The sequence below is a fragment of the Eretmochelys imbricata genome, chromosome 8 (genome assembly GCF_965152235.1).
Source record: "Eretmochelys imbricata isolate rEreImb1 chromosome 8, rEreImb1.hap1, whole genome shotgun sequence".
NCBI classification, from domain to species: domain Eukaryota; kingdom Metazoa; phylum Chordata; order Testudines; family Cheloniidae; genus Eretmochelys; species Eretmochelys imbricata.
In genome coordinates, this window is record NC_135579.1 from 16,554,863 (window position 1) to 16,570,233 (window position 15,371).

General features: G+C 44.1%; 1 protein-coding gene across 3 annotated transcripts in view; it reads left to right on the forward strand.

The window, feature by feature from the left end:
• The window catches only part of ARHGAP26 (Rho GTPase activating protein 26), a 317,439-nt gene that overhangs the window by 166,240 nt on the left and 135,828 nt on the right, over positions 1–15,371 (forward strand). For all 3 annotated transcript variants that reach the window (XR_013346871.1, XM_077824357.1, XM_077824358.1), the window contains 4 exons: positions 56–121; positions 1,438–1,512; positions 11,508–11,595; positions 14,382–14,440. Coding sequence is in view for 2 of the 3 variants with exons in the window: in XM_077824357.1 (XP_077680483.1) it covers positions 56–121; positions 1,438–1,512; positions 11,508–11,595; positions 14,382–14,440 (288 nt within the window). In the remaining variant the exon portion in view is untranslated. The remainder of the gene's footprint in view (positions 1–55; positions 122–1,437; positions 1,513–11,507; positions 11,596–14,381; positions 14,441–15,371) is intronic.

Below are 15,371 nucleotides of genomic sequence, written 5' to 3' on the forward strand. Positions count from 1 at the left end.
TGTGAAATCATCCCCATTGACTAAGTGTTTTATCAGTTTTTTTCTTTCCTTTCAGCTGCTCAGTTGGATAATATTGGATTCAGCATTATCAGGAAATGCATACATGCTGTCGAAACAAGAGGTATAGTAGTTCACCAGATGCCCTTGTTTTTAGGGAAGGTCTTGCATCTGTTTTTAGCATTGTCTGTGCTTACCTTCTCTTTTTGTGCACAGAAATGACTTATTAACCCTCAGAGTCTCATGTTTGATATACCTCATTATAGGCTGGCACAGATGTCCTAGCTGGCCATGTACTTTAGCTTGAATAACTGGAGAACACAGGTGTTAAGCAGATCTCAGGAACTGAAGGATAAACAAAGAAATGTTGGGCTAGATTTTTAAAATTGGGAGCGGAATTTAATTTGAAATCTAATTTTGGGTATAATTTAATGTGCGCACCTCTCAAACAAATATGAATTTTATTCTCAATACCCCTGTAAAGTAGAGAAATCCCCATTTTACAGGTGGGGTGGGCACAGGTAAGAGAAAGTGACTTGCCCATTGGTCTCACAGGAAATCTGTAGCTGATTCAGACTTGAACCCAGGTCTCCTGAGTCCTAGCCCATTGTTCTCCTTCCTACCTGTAAGGGAATTCAGAACATTGGGTGATGTTAGGAACTGAGTATTTGCCATACTGCAGTGCTGCTGAGGCTCATATCCTAAGGACATAGAGTATGCGGTGGTTACTGAAGAGCTGCAGGCTGGTGAAGTTTTGCAACGCCCTAAATGAAGAAAAATAGTTTGCGTTATTGAGATTTTCCTGCTGTCCGTGGTACAAACTCTGTTCAAATAACATGCTGGCTGTGATGAAAACCCTGGTTTAAAAAAGGCAAACAAAGCCAATACATTTATTTAGACCTGCAAAGGTCAAAATGCCCTCAACTCTCATTCCCTTCAGTAAGACTGGAGGAACATTCAGTTCCAGTTAGTCAGGTCCTTTGACTAGTGTCTGTAACAGCAAAGTAGATCTGTGTTGTTTGTCCTTTATTATTTATTTCTGTACTACCATAAGCCTTACTTTGGATCAGAATCACATTGTGCTGCACACTTTGCTGACACATGGAAAGACACTGTCCCTGACCAACATCAGACTCCTCAGCGCACCCACCCACTTGCCTGTTGCCAATCAAATATTTGTTTCTGGTGCTTCCTTGCTTTCTGTTGTCCACCACCATCTTCTGATTCCTGAGCTGATCAGGAGACAACACTTGGTAATAAATACATAAAAACCCAGACGTCAAAACCAAATCTCAACCCTTTCTAGAACAGCCAGGCTGAGAGTGTTGCATGCAGCTGGTGGAAGTTTTAATTACTGCAGCTATTAGCAAAGCCAAGGAAATGAAAGAAATGTTAATCTTTTAACATTTCCCTAATTAAGTAACCTCTTTATTTTTCCAGGGATCAATGAGCAAGGGCTCTACCGAATTGTTGGAGTAAACTCCAGAGTTCAAAAGCTATTGAGTATCTTAATGGGTAAGTATCTCAAATCCACATTAGAGGGAAGCAGCTTATTACCAGCCCTGATGACGGAGGCTGTCGTCGAAATACCAGAACCTGGGGTGGGAATTCCACTTTGGGAAATGAATTCTCATTAACATGTTCTGTGAGGGGTCAGGAGAGTGTGGGGATTGGAACACTAGGAATTGTGTAGGGCATTCACTTTAAAGGGGCTTTTATTTCACCTGGTCTGTTGCTTGTGCCTCACTCATATGCTTTGCAAATCTTGGCAGTCTTCCTAAATGCAGCCTGTAACCTTCAGAAAAATAGTTGAACCGTATGTTAGCTTTTATTCCTATACCTGCCACATGCTCCCTCTGTTCTTGTCTCCAGTAGTTTTGTCTCTATTTCATGTTGCTCATGGTTCTAGTTGCTCTCCCTTTAGATCTAATTTTCCTGTCCAGCTATGTTTACTACTAGCAGAGTTATTTTAGCCCTCCCCCACCCACTTTCTTGTTTTTAACTTCCTCCCATAGCAGGTCATAAAAGAACCCTGTTGTCGGTCAGACTTCAACATAGCCATCCTAACAGTTGGTCAGAGTGTGAAGCGAATAGTGTAAATTAACTGGATGGGGATAGCAAGTGTATGTGGTGGGCTTAGCTGCTGTGGGATTATGGGGGGCAGTGACTGTTCCATAATTTCATCTGGTTTTTCAATAGACTCCCTCCTGGAAGAGCTTCTTTACCTGTAGATGAATATGCTAAAGGGAAGGGCAAAAGGGGCTGACATGTTAGGGCTCTGTGTCTGACCAACGAGGTTCAGCCCAGTGTTTGAGAATGTCCACTTGAGACAGAGTCCTAGTCAGGCCTTCAGACGTCCCTCCCACCTCAGAAAGATTTTTCCTGTTGGAAGTTCAAGGCTACTATTCCTCTCTGTGTGTATGCTGAACAGCCTGATAATGTGTCACCATCTCCTTCCCGGTTTCAACTTTGTGCTAAGCCCCTCTGCATTGCAGTCTGCCTTCTGCCTTCACAATTCCATTGCTCTCTCTGTGAAGTATGGAGAGCTACAAATCCTGGGTGTTTTGAACACTGAAGACCTCCTAGCAAGCACAACTGAATAGTGAGATTCAGTACCTCAGAGGTCAAAGCAGACCCAGCTGGGCCCCAAAATTTCATTTAATGTATCAAGGTGGGGGGCATTGTCTCTCCACTCTGTGCTCTGCCACAAAACTCAGGGGTTGCAAGTCCCTCAATCCCATTCACATCCTACCAGCAGCAGTATCTGCAGTCCATGGCTGACCCACACTTAGTGCTGCTGCCCCTGCAAGCGTGTGGGAGTGACTCTTCCGGATCAAGGTAGGGGCATTCCTCACTTCACTATGCATTGAAAATCTGCTGTCTCAGGCAGTCACCTGTGCCACCTACCCCTTTTGCTGGCCCTGTTCATGTGGCAGTAGCAATGTGCAACAGGAGCCAAAGCGTTGCATGGGCAGGTTGATATATCAATGCAAAAGTGCATCAGAACTTAGAACAGATACAGCTGCTCACACAAGAGAGCAGTTCTGTGCTTTTTTTCCCGCTCTGGAATCTGAAATGAAGCCATGACAGGAGGACGTTTCCACATGGATTTCCAAAGAGGTAACCTGCTGTAAGTTGAAGTATGTGATTTTCAGCCCTGTTTCAGTTGCATTTAGAATTTCATTTATTGCTTTAGCTCTAATAACTCCTTAGGGAAAAATACCCATCCAGAGCTCCAAGCACCCTAGACATGCATGAAAAAAACCACTTAAGAAAAGTTGTAAACAGTCAGTTAACGTGGTAGCATTCCAACCCCATCTCATGCTGTTTAGTGCCTGGTAGGCCAATATGAATTAGGAGATGTCTCTAACTAGTAGATGTCTGTAACTGAATATTTTAGTTATTTGTTCAGTGCCTTAGTGTCATATTCATCACTCGCTGGAAAATCTGCTCCCCTTGGGACTACTATGCTTTCTACCCTTTGGACTGCCGCTCTGTCCACTCTATTGTCCTCTCTTGATTTCTCTCCCCCTTCTCAATCTTTGATCCTCCTCTGTTTTTTCCCCTCTGCATTTCCTCCTTGCAGCAACTCCAATTTCCAACCCTGTGTACTAAAGTGATCAGTGATTAACTTGTTTAATGTTGACACTGAAATTTCGTAATCGCGCTTTAAAGTTGATAGTCCAATGAGGTTAACGGGGACAGAGGCGGTCACACTTGCACGTCATTGTTCCAGGCTCTCTGCAGACTAAGGCAGACACCACTGCATCAGTCACACTCTGTTCACATTTGGAAGTTTATCTCTGCAGCCATCAAGGCTATTGTTTTAACGAATGTTTATCACAAATTCTCCGTATGGGCCCCGTAACTATATCATCTGGGTTGGATCGATCTCATGGATCATATGTTTGCCAGCCTGGCTCAAAAAAGCATTAGGTACTGGCCACTGGCAAACATAAGCTTCTACTTTGGGTGCACCTACCGCACAATCTGATCTGATATGCCAGGACCTCTGGTTTTTTGTTTAGTTTTTTTAACCAGAATGCATGTATTAAGAACTATCAAAGCATTTGGAATTACTGGCTCCACACAGTGGGCCAAATCATGGCCTCGGTTCCGCTCTCTCAAATATATCTGTTTCAGTATAAGGTTCCTGGCTGTAACAGATAGCTGGATTTGGTCCTTTGTGGGTTCTTTAGTGCTGAGAGGAATCAAGAGTTTTGGCCACCATCCAAAAACATCATCTCCTCAGTAGCTGAAGACACTCCGTCTTTGGCTTCATGCCTCACAATGTGGTGATATAGTCAGTGTTTGTGTCTTGCCTGCCATGTCTTCATTAGCTGCTGATGTCTGAAGCATAGCAATGAGCCCTAAGCTTGCTGGCAAGCTAGAAGATTAGGGGTGTCACCCAAGTAGGTTGCAATTTGTTTTAATGCCTGTTGATCTTCAATATTGTTATTGTCTGGCTGGAAAAGGGCATGTCTTGACCTCCTCATATTAACAACAGAACCCAAGGGGAGTATCTTTGCTGAGTTCCAGCCTCCAGGCTGACACAAGCTCTCTGTAAAGGCACTGCCAAACTGAGCTCTGCTCCCCCCCCCCCCCCCCCCGGTCTTTTTGGACTTAATGCGTTTAATGTAAAAGCAACATCCTGTTCAAATGTTGACTATTTAGATCAAAACCTCATGACCTAAGGAGCCAGATTTTGCTTACAACTTCAGGTTTCCCTTATATTTAGAAATGAATGTGGTCAGCATTAGTGATTCACATACAGATTAAATGGCAAGTGGATCAGGTTTCAGAGAGCTGTGATTGGTGTAAATGGCACACGCTGTGGAGGCCTTCGGTGTGACTTTTCTACAGAAGGTGCTATGCTGCTCTGTCCTCAGCTTGGAGGTATTTGCAGATAGCACTTTGCATTGGCAGTAGCTGCTTTAGACTCAAATACAGTACCTGTCATGCTCTTGCTGTGGGACTTGTGTATCAAAGGCAAATGACTTGCTCCTCAGTTTCCCTACTGGTGAAATGGTGAATACCTCTCTATCAGGGTTCTTTTGAGGCTTAATTCATCAACATTTGTAAAGTGTTTATCTTTCTTCAGCCCCTGCCATTAAAAATCTCCAAAGTATTACTTATTTATCAAGCACAGCTGTTTTTGAAGTGTTGTACTGTTAAGACATGAGCACAAACACAGTATAGTAATAGAACTAGCATGCAAATCTGTTCTTTAAAGGCTCCTTATTAAGATACATGGTGGAGTATAACATATTGAGTGATCCTACTGATCCTTGCCAGTGTAGTCAGCGGTGAGTGAGATTTCCTATAGCCATTGGCCTTTATGATGAAATGTGTTTATGGCTGTTTTTGAAACCATCTTAATGTCACCCAAGTGGCTATTAGAATTAATACCTGGTAACATGATTGTATCCCAGGCAGCTCTATTTATCACAGCGAAAGTGGTGAGGAATTGAAATAACAGCAGCGGTGGCTAGTACTGTTCCCCTCTCCCTTAACGTCTCCCAGAAATTTACTAAAGACATTCTGCAACACTGGCTACAGTACTTCTGGGAAAGATGTCATTGGATAGGCTAATCGGCATTTCAGACACCATCTGGAAGAATCAGACCCTGGGGAGCCGCTGTGCCATTGTATGTAAGCATCTCGCTGTATTTCCATCAGAGTGCTTGTTTTTTCCAGTGTTTAATCATTCTTAGTCATTTAACTTAACATCAAGCTGAAAGTTTGTGACCCCAGCTAATTTGATTCACTGTGCCATGGGAGCTGTATAGTTGGTAGTATGCCTGGATGGGCAGGCTCATGATTGGAGATGATGCCCACAGTTCCTCTCAGTCACCAGAGCTATTGTCTACAAAAAAAACCCACACAAAAACCAAAAAAAAAACCAAAACCCCCACATCCTGACTTCTGCTGATCTTGGAATCTGTTGTGTTTGGGGCTGCCTTGTTTTTCTTCAGACGATCACCACATGATCCTTTTAAATCAAAATATCAATCTCTGTCTGTTGGTTAAGCTTATTCATAACAGCTCAGACGCAGTGGAAGCTCCATGTTGTGGGACGTTTATGATGAGGCAGGACAAAACCCTAGTAACTATGCATGGGAAAGGATCTTGCACTGGTGGTATGGTGGTGGGAGCGGACAAGTTGACTTCTTCCATCTCCATCTTCCATCATAGAAGAAGAAATGTTCATGCTTCTACCTCCCATTATTGTTCACATTCATCTTTGCTGTGTTTGTCTGAACATACATCTTGCTGAGTCTTCTCTGAGTTGCTGTGTTGGCACTGTTATTAAAAAAGCCTTTAACTTCTGCTCATTTTGACCATATCAAGTTATTTTTAACCAATAAAAATGGTCTCCTTTTAAAATGCAAGTCAGATGGCAAGTTGCACTGAAACTGATTAGGAAGGATTGTGTTAGTTTGTGTGGTGTCTGTGTGACACACACATGATTTTTGTCATTAATACAGAATTTTTTTTGAATGTTGATCTTTTTCACTACCCCTTTTGATGTGTTTTTCTTTAAAATAAATCCATTGCCTTTAAGGAAATCCGAACTCTTATTCAGTACAAACTTTTAATTGTTTTCAAAATTGCACAGTTTTTACCTATTGTTTTAAAATTCAGGAACATATTATAAATGAGTGCAGAAAAAGTAAGTTGAATCCAGGGAATGATCGAGGGTAATCAGCTGCACCCAGCAGCGTTCTATTTGGATTTAGTCATCCTCATATGCTTCGGAATTCTATGTTTCCTGCAGGCCGGCAGTCAAGCACTTTTTCAATTGCATCAGAAGGACCCGCTCCAGTTTTCAGTGAGATCAATGGAAAGACTCCCATTGTCTGATCAGGCTCACTTTCTATTCTCATTCATATCTGGGTTATTTTCAGTCAGTGTCCCGAGCTTGTAATCAAGGCCTAGGGTTTTATTTATCACTCTTCATTTAATATAGGAAATTAATATAGTCAAATTCACCTACCAATAGTTAAAGAGATTGAGAATTAAATTAGACAGTAAATGAACTCAGAAATGGAAAGCAAACAAGCACAAAAGCAATGGGAAGCATGTAATTGTGCCTGCAAGAGGAACTTATTCATGGCTTTCTCCCTCTCAAACGGTGACCAGACAATGCTTTTCGATCCTTACGTGGAGGAGCCAGGATCTTCACTTGTTATGCAGATTCCATACCTGAGCGTTTACCTGGGTTACCACCAGTGGTGCCAATTAATGCAAATGTGATGGTAGTTTTTAGTGTAATTTGGTTTTAATGGTCAGTGACAGTTGTCATGACGATCTTTGGAACATGGACAGTTGTCTGCTGGGAACTGGACTGAAAATGCCCACTCACTTCACATAGGTCACTGAACAGCCACCTGATGGTAACTGGTTTCAGCAATCCTTTAGCCCTGTAGCACTGGGGTACAAAATGCTAGAAGTCTGCAGGAAGAAAAAACTGGTTCCTGCCTTTTCAAATCATTATTTTACTGTAATGGCATTAGAATGTTTCACCAGAGCTTCCACAGAAACTGATTAAATACTGCCTTAAATATTGTCTAACTACAAACAATGACTTCAAAAAAAGCCCTCGCTCCCTGATCTAGTTGGAGGCTTACAGCGATCAGAGAACAGGCAGCATGACTCCAGGTTTCTAAAAGCACAACTTCCTTTGCAGTTGTTTCAGATCTTGGGTTTTGGAAGAAAACATCTTGCTGGCCAAAGCCTCATATTTACTCCGTGCAGAACAGCTGCATGTGGTTTGTTTGTTTGTTTGTTTGTTTGTTTGTTTCTTTCTTTCTTTCTTAAAGGGAATTTAAAAAAGAAATACACAAAGGGAGGGGAGGCCCACCGAAGAGATGAGGGGAAGGAGAGGAGTAAGCGGTGTTTAAAAATAAAAACAGAATAAATGAACAGGCTCCTTCACTCCAGATAGGTGCACCATATTGAGCTTAAAACCCATTTTGGCCCCCATAAGCTGTTGTGCTCTCAGGCCATAAAAACCCTAGAGCCAGCCAGAGAATTCCCCTGGCAGAGACATTGTGAAGGCAGCACAATGAATGTCCCATACATGCCAGTGTAGGGAGTATGCCAGGGTCTGCAGATGATGGGGGTGGGGAAGGCGCTGTGTACTACAGAGGTTCTCAGCAGATTGGGTTGAGTGCCTAAGTTCCTTTGGGGGCCATTTCAGCTCCTGAAACAGCCCAGGATTAGGAGGGTGCAAAATGACTTTAAGCCACTTACCTCCCCAGCCCCCCAGCTCCTTCCACCCAATTGCAAAGTTTATATTGTGCCTCTACAAGGTGCAGCACAGAATTGCTCCCTGTGTTTTTACACTGCTGAGGAGCCAAGAGGATCTCCGCTGATGGCCTTTTATATGAGCCCTCACGATGCCAAGTGTAACAGCCTGTCTTGGGTTGGGGATGACTGGGCCACCTCACGGAGCCTGGGAGAGCCTTTCCTGAAATCATCCAGCAGAGGGTGCGGAAGAGCCATTTACAGCTGTTCATTTACCTGTCCTCTCTCTGTGTGCGCCAAGCTGCTTCCACAGTCCTCCTGGGCCCTGCTGGGGTGGGGGAGCCAAACCTGGCAGTCTCCACAAGTGGGCTGAGCAGGTTGTTGGGCCAGTGGAAACAGAGGCGGTCAGAATGCTGAGGACCCAGAAGGATAACAGCATTGCCAAATGTTCCCTTCATGTTCGGGGCCTGATCTGGTGAGGTCTTGAGCGTCTCTAGCCATGGAATAAGGAGTTGAGGGCACTCAGCAGGATCTTGCATGACTGGGCTCTACACCATCAATTTCACTGCTAATTAAAGTTTTGCTCCCTTTTATTGGGGGAATGCTTAACTGGAGGCCTGGCTGGACTGTAGCAGAACCATGAAGCAGGCTCTGTTAGTGCTTTTTGCAACCGGCCCTAGGAGGAGCCAGTGGGGAAGGAGCATTCCTTTGGCAGGGTGGTAATAGTGGACAGTTGGTCTTTGTGGGCTGGAGGAAGGCAGCCATCCACAGCCTCAATGGGTTCCCTCTGTGTGTATCCATGCCAGCCAGAGGAAGATGTTTTTGTATGTCTCTTTGGCCAGAGGAAAGGGCTGGAGAGTAGCCACTCACCACGGCGTAGCTGGAGAAGCCTTGGGAAAATGAGCACTTTGACATAAAAGGTGAGCTGCTGGTTCACTCTGATCTGGCCACAGTTTGCGCAGCGGTTTTCTTCCCCTCTCCAACTGGTGCAATGGACCATCTCTCTTCCTGTGCTTTCATGGTGGCATGTGAAGGAATGTGTGGATTTGGGACTCATAAAGTTAAAAACAGCCCTGGGGCAGGGCTGGTGGTTAGTGCTTTGCACTGTCAAGCAGGAGACATTGGCTGCCACTCCTAGCTTAGGCGTCTCACTTTCTGGGCTGCTAAGTGTTGAGCCCAGTGACTGCCTGGATGAGCTCCTGAGTCCAAACCAACCCTTCTTGGGCAAAGATGGTGGCTGCAACCTCGGGAATTAGAAGGTGAACGGCAGAGATAAAGCTGCACAGTGCAGAGGCATGCATGCACATGTGGAGGGCAAGGGTCAGTGTGGGAAAGGAAACTGTTGATATGAATATGAACACACAGCACTCAGAGACTGCCAGAAGAGTTTAATTTGTTCCCAGGTAGGTTCTGAGGATCAGAAGAGTCAAACTCCCAGCATACCAGAGAGATCTACAGGGAGGTGAAGAAATTGGCAGCCCTTTTTGAAAACAAAGATTGCTTGGGAGTCTCTGGACAGGGCTGGCCTGGAAATGAAGTACATTAAAATGGAAGTGCTTAAGCTCTGAGAAACTTGCCTAATATTGCTATAAAAAGCCTTCTAGCCTGACTGTTGTTTGAGTCTTTTTTTCCTCTGTAATGTTACATAACGTTTGGTTGGTTGGAGGCCTGGCGAAGGCTAAATAGCTGGTTTACTAGATGTGGTTCATGCAATGGCTTGCACATGTAAAACTTGCCAATTTCTGCTCACTTACAGCCAGGCTCTGTCTTTTGTTGTCTTGCTGTTTGAGCCGGATTGCCCCTAGAATGAAGAGATTTGCAGTAATATTTGACATCTCTCCAGGGCTTGCTCATGTTGTGGAAGTTCAGAAGTTTCTGTAAATCTCTGCATGTGACTCTGGGGATGGGGAGGGATGAATCAGACATTTAAAAAAATCTTTAAGGATGCCAAGGAACAGTCTGCTGAGAAGAGGATGTAAAAAACTAATAGAATGACATCAAGAGGCTAGAGGTGAAAAAACAAACCAAAATATGATTTTTCTAAGCCAATAACCCGCCCAGCCTGTGCCGCCTTCCCAGACTCATTGCTCTACAACATTTAAAAATAGGGTTTGGTATTTCTCCCCTCACTGTGATACAAATAGAGTAAACAAGAATACGCTGCTTTCCCCATCACCCGTATGCCTTAGAGAAAGCTGACGGTGTATAAGCTTCCTCGCTGTAGAACTCTGCCAGCAAGGTCCCTGCAGATGCTCCTGCTTTTGCAAGCCAATGGGAACTTTATGGCCTGAGTTCTCCCTCCACCTTCTAGCAGCAAATGTCAGGCTGGCAAAAGCACTCATCTGGCAGCAGCTTTCTGGAGTGGCAACCTAGGGTCTACCAGGTCAAGTGACACAGTGGATAATTTGCTGACACGCTGTTGTGCCAGTGTCCTGCTATGTAGTGCTGTGTGCGCCAACTTTGTTTCCTCCTTTTACTCCAGCTGCAGAACAAAGCGGGTAAAGTGCATGTGTAATTTCCTCAGTTGCCAGCAGGGCTAGGTCTAGTGGTGGTTCTGCCCTGGGCAAGCAAGCAAATGTCTGCCTTTTCCAGCCAGCAGTGTCTCATGCACACACTTACTGAATGTCCTATTGCCCCTGTTATTTTGTTGCTCTGGGCACTTGCCTGCTTTAATTGTATGATACAGCTGGCCCTGGTTACTGGCAGTCACTGTCTGTTCCCCACCACTTATTTGTACTGCTGTGTGCCCAAGTCACTTGCCAGTCATTTAGGCATGCCTTGCTGCCATTGTCCTTCTATTATTTTGATGTATTTATTTATACTGCAGTTGTGCCCCAAAGTCTAAATTAAACGGCGTGTGTCTAGTCTGTCTGCCTCTGTCTGATACTGTTCCACTTCCATCGCTGCAGTACCTAAGCACAGCAGTGTCTTGAAACCCTTTTTTATTGTCACGCTTGAAACAAAACTATTGGTCCCATCAGCCATGAGTGATGAGCTCCTCTTCTTTTTGCTTTTGAACACATGCAAGTGAGTCCTAGTGTCCAGCCTGTGGTCACCATCTTCATCCATATCCATGTAAGCAGGAACAGCTCTCAAGGCTCAAAGTATTTGCTGGTGTTGGTTATTTGGAGAGACTATTGAGAAACTGAGCAGTGGGATCTTCTTTCAGAGTAACCCCACAGTAGCAGCTTTGGAGGTGACTGTGTTGTTTAATGTGTTCTCTTTGAGCCACTCATTCTTTTGTTGCCTTTCTTCCCTAGATCCCAAAACAGCTTCTGAAACAGAAACGGACATCTGTGCTGAGTGGGAGATAAAGACTATCACCAGTGCACTGAAAACTTACTTGAGGTAGGGGAGAAACGCCTCCTGTGTTCTATGTCTCCACAAGTGTGTTCTGTAATGTCCTGGGGATCTCCTCCCCCACTACCCGAGCTTCTAGTCAAGAGAACGAGTTTAAAATAACTAAGGAAGAGACTGTTCTTAAAGAATCCACCTTGGCTTTTCCACTGAACCCCATGCATGCTTGGGCAGGACTTCGGGAATTTACTGAATACTGTACAGATGCTAATGTGGAGAGTCTATTTTGGTCAATTTCACGGTCATAGGATTTAAAAAATCATAAATTTCATTATTTCAGCTGTTTAAATCTGTAATTTCATGGTGTTGTAACTGTAGGGGTCCTGACCCAAAAAGGAGTTGTGTGTGTGTGTGTGTGTGGGGGGGGGTGTCACAAGGTTATTGTAGGTGGGTTTGCGGTACTGCTACCCTTACTTCCGCGCTGCAGCTGCTGGCGGCGGTGGCGTTGCCTTCAGAGCTGGGCAGCTGGAGAGCGGCGGCTGCTGGCCGGGAGCCCAGCTCTGAAGGCAGAACCAGTGCCAGCAGCAGTGCAGAAGTAAGGATGGCACGGTACGGTATCGACACCTTTTGCTTCTGCGCTGCTGCCTGCAGAGGCGGGCCCTCAGTCAGCAGCAACCACTCTCTCTGGCCGCCCAGCTCTGAAGGCAGCAGCAGAGACGTAAAGGTGGCATGGAATGGTATTGCCACCCTTACTTCTGCCCTGCTGCTGGCAGGGTGCTGCCTTCAGAGCTGGGCGCCCGGCCAACAGCCGTCGCTCTGCGGCCGCCCAGCTCTATAGGCAGTGCAGAAGTAAGGGTGGTAATACCATGACCTGCCTTAAAATAACCTTGTGACCTCCCCCCACCCAATTTGAGAAACACTGGTCTCCCATGTGAAATCTGTATAGTATAGGGTAAAAGCACACAAAAGACCAGATTTCACAGGGGGAGACCAGATTTCACAGTCCGTGATGAGTTTTTCGTGGCCATGAATTTGGTAGAGCCCTACTCATGTGGTACAGCCATAACTTATAAACACTTCTTCTTATGTACCTCACTGTTAAGTTTGTCTCTTGATTCAGGCTTTTCCCTGTAAGCGAAGACCCAATGCATTCCAGTATGCTGCTGTCTAGCAAATCTGTTGTCCTGATGGTTTAGTGGCAGAAAGTTCAGAGTTAGTTTGTATTTCCAAAAGGACCATGAAAATTCATAAGGCTTTCTTTGATATCTAGGCATAGAACTGTACATGTGGGTACAGTCCAACCATATGAAAACTGATGCCCTTGTTACAGCTGGGTTATCTTCTATTATTGTATAAGTATGACATGTAACATCATTTACTGAAGCACTAGTCCAGAGAAAACTGATACTGTGGAGAGGAATGTCAGAGCCAACATCACACTATTTCCTTTGGTGCCTCCTTGAGATTAATTTCTTCCTGGTATTTATTTAGTAATAAAGATATGCAAGAATTTGTCAGTAATTAATAAACTACAAACTTCTAATTATGGCCCTCTTCTCATCCTAACTTTCATTTTTATTGCATTGCATTATGCATTGACAGGTAATATTAGGCTGTGTCTACACTGCCACTTTGAGCGCTAAAACTTTTGTCATTCAGGGTTGTGAAAAAACACCCCCCGAGCGACAAAAGTTTTAGCGCTGAAAAGCTATTATCATTATTAGACAGCGCTTTATCGCCGGGAGCCGCACTCCCACCGCTTGTTCGGGGTGTGTTTTTTTTTTTTTTTTAATCTCCAGGAGAGCTCTCCCCCAGTGATAGTGTGTTGACACTGCCCCTGTCATGGTGCGGTCGTGCTGTAACATGGGTAGTGTAGACATACCCTTAGAGATGGGATGAGCTGCCACAGACTGCAGTGGTGGTTCCTAATCCAAAAAGAGGGAAATCCATTAGTTTGCAAGTAGCAGTACGTATTCTGTTATGCAGAACATGCTTCTACCTGCCGTGTCTGTATTTTTAAAGCATAAGAGATTGAAACAAAGTCCAACGTGGGTGACAAATGTAGTTAGGTTGGTTGATCTCAGCCTGGAAGATCACAAAGCCCGCACGTAACTTTTCATGAATGGCAATCTTTGCTCCCGAGAGTTTCTAAACTGTTAGCACAGGAATAAGATGAGAATATGAGAAGCAGGACTGGAATAGTAGGTCAATTCACAGGTCAGGATTGAAGTGTATAGGCAAATCTGAGAGGAGCCCTATGACTAAAATATCAGGGAAGCTGCAGGACAGGATTGCGATCCATTTTAAAATCTGTACGGAGAGAATTAGCACAGTACTACAATGTGCCAGGCATAGCCTTTGCCACTGCTCTTGGTCTCTTGCTTTCATCAACACCAAAGTTCACACAAGCTTTCCTTCAAAATACATGTTAAGTTTTCCATGCACAGAAATGGTTGGATTGGAGATGATGATCATTAGAATTGTAGTGCTGTTTTCTGTGACATATTTCAACATCAAGTTGCTGTAGTATTTTGTTATATATATAATACAAGGTTTCGAGAATATAGGGAGGTTTGGCCTGTGTTATTTCTTTTATATATCTTGGTAATTCTGCAGTGGTAGTTGATTCAGTTAAAGAGCGGAAAGGAAGACTAAAACAAAGCCCCCTCTGTATTTTATGTTTTTCCTGATGAGAGGAAACTAGTTAGGAAAGTTGGTATTGCTTAGTGGTGCCCTTTATGATTTAAGAATGGGTTTATGGGAACAGCAGACTCCAAGCTGCATTTCAGTGATTATTTTATTGCTCAAATGTGTATGTATTGCTATTCCTATTCCAGAATGCTCCCTGGACCACTCATGATGTACCAGTTTCAAAGAAGCTTCATCAAAGCAGCAAGTAAGTTTTTGTGCATGTGTGCTTGTCACAGCCTTCTAAAGGGAAACATTCAGTTGCTTGCAAAGGAATTTAACCCCAATGCCGGTACTCTTCCACTGAACTCCTGATGCCAGATAGACTTTGGTTAATGCTGTAAAACAAAATCAGAATTGAGATGCAAGGGGCATGTTGTTGGGTGTACTGTTTAAAAACCAAAAAAATCACACACACAAAAACAGAGTCTAGATGCTGTTGGGTGGGAAGTGGAAGAAAAACATATTGGTACCACAGGTGGGTTATTGTAATTCTAATTAGTTGTATTTTTCAGTCCTAATGTCGTGAAAGCATAGCTATGTATGGGTGGAAGGGACCTCAAGATCATCTAGTCCAGCTCCCTAGGCTGAGGCAGAGCCAAATAAAACTAGACCAGCCCTGACAGGTATTTGTCTAACCTGTTTTTAAAAACTCCACAACCTCCCTTGGAAGCCTGTTCCAATGCTCAACTATTCTGATAGTTGGGAAAGATGTTCCCAATATCTAACCTACATCTGCTTTCCTGCAGATTACGCCAATTACTTCGTGTCCTATCTTCAGTAGACACAGAGAACAGTTGATCACCAACCTCTTTATAACAGACCGTAACATATTTAAAAATGGTTATCAGGCTCCCTCTCAGTTTTAACCTTTCCTCACAAGTCTGGTTTTCGAAACCTTCTATCAGGTTTTTTTTGGCCAGCCGCTGTGCTCTTTCCAATTTGTCTGCATCTTTCCTAGTGTGGCACCCAGAACTGGACACAGTTCTCCAGCTGAGGCCTCGCCAGTGCCGAGTAGAGCAGGACAGTTACCTCCCACGTCTTAAATATGAGACGTTCCTGTTAATGCACCCCAGAATTATATCTTCTTTTTTAGCAACAGCATCACATTGTTGATTCATATTCAATCTGTGACCCGC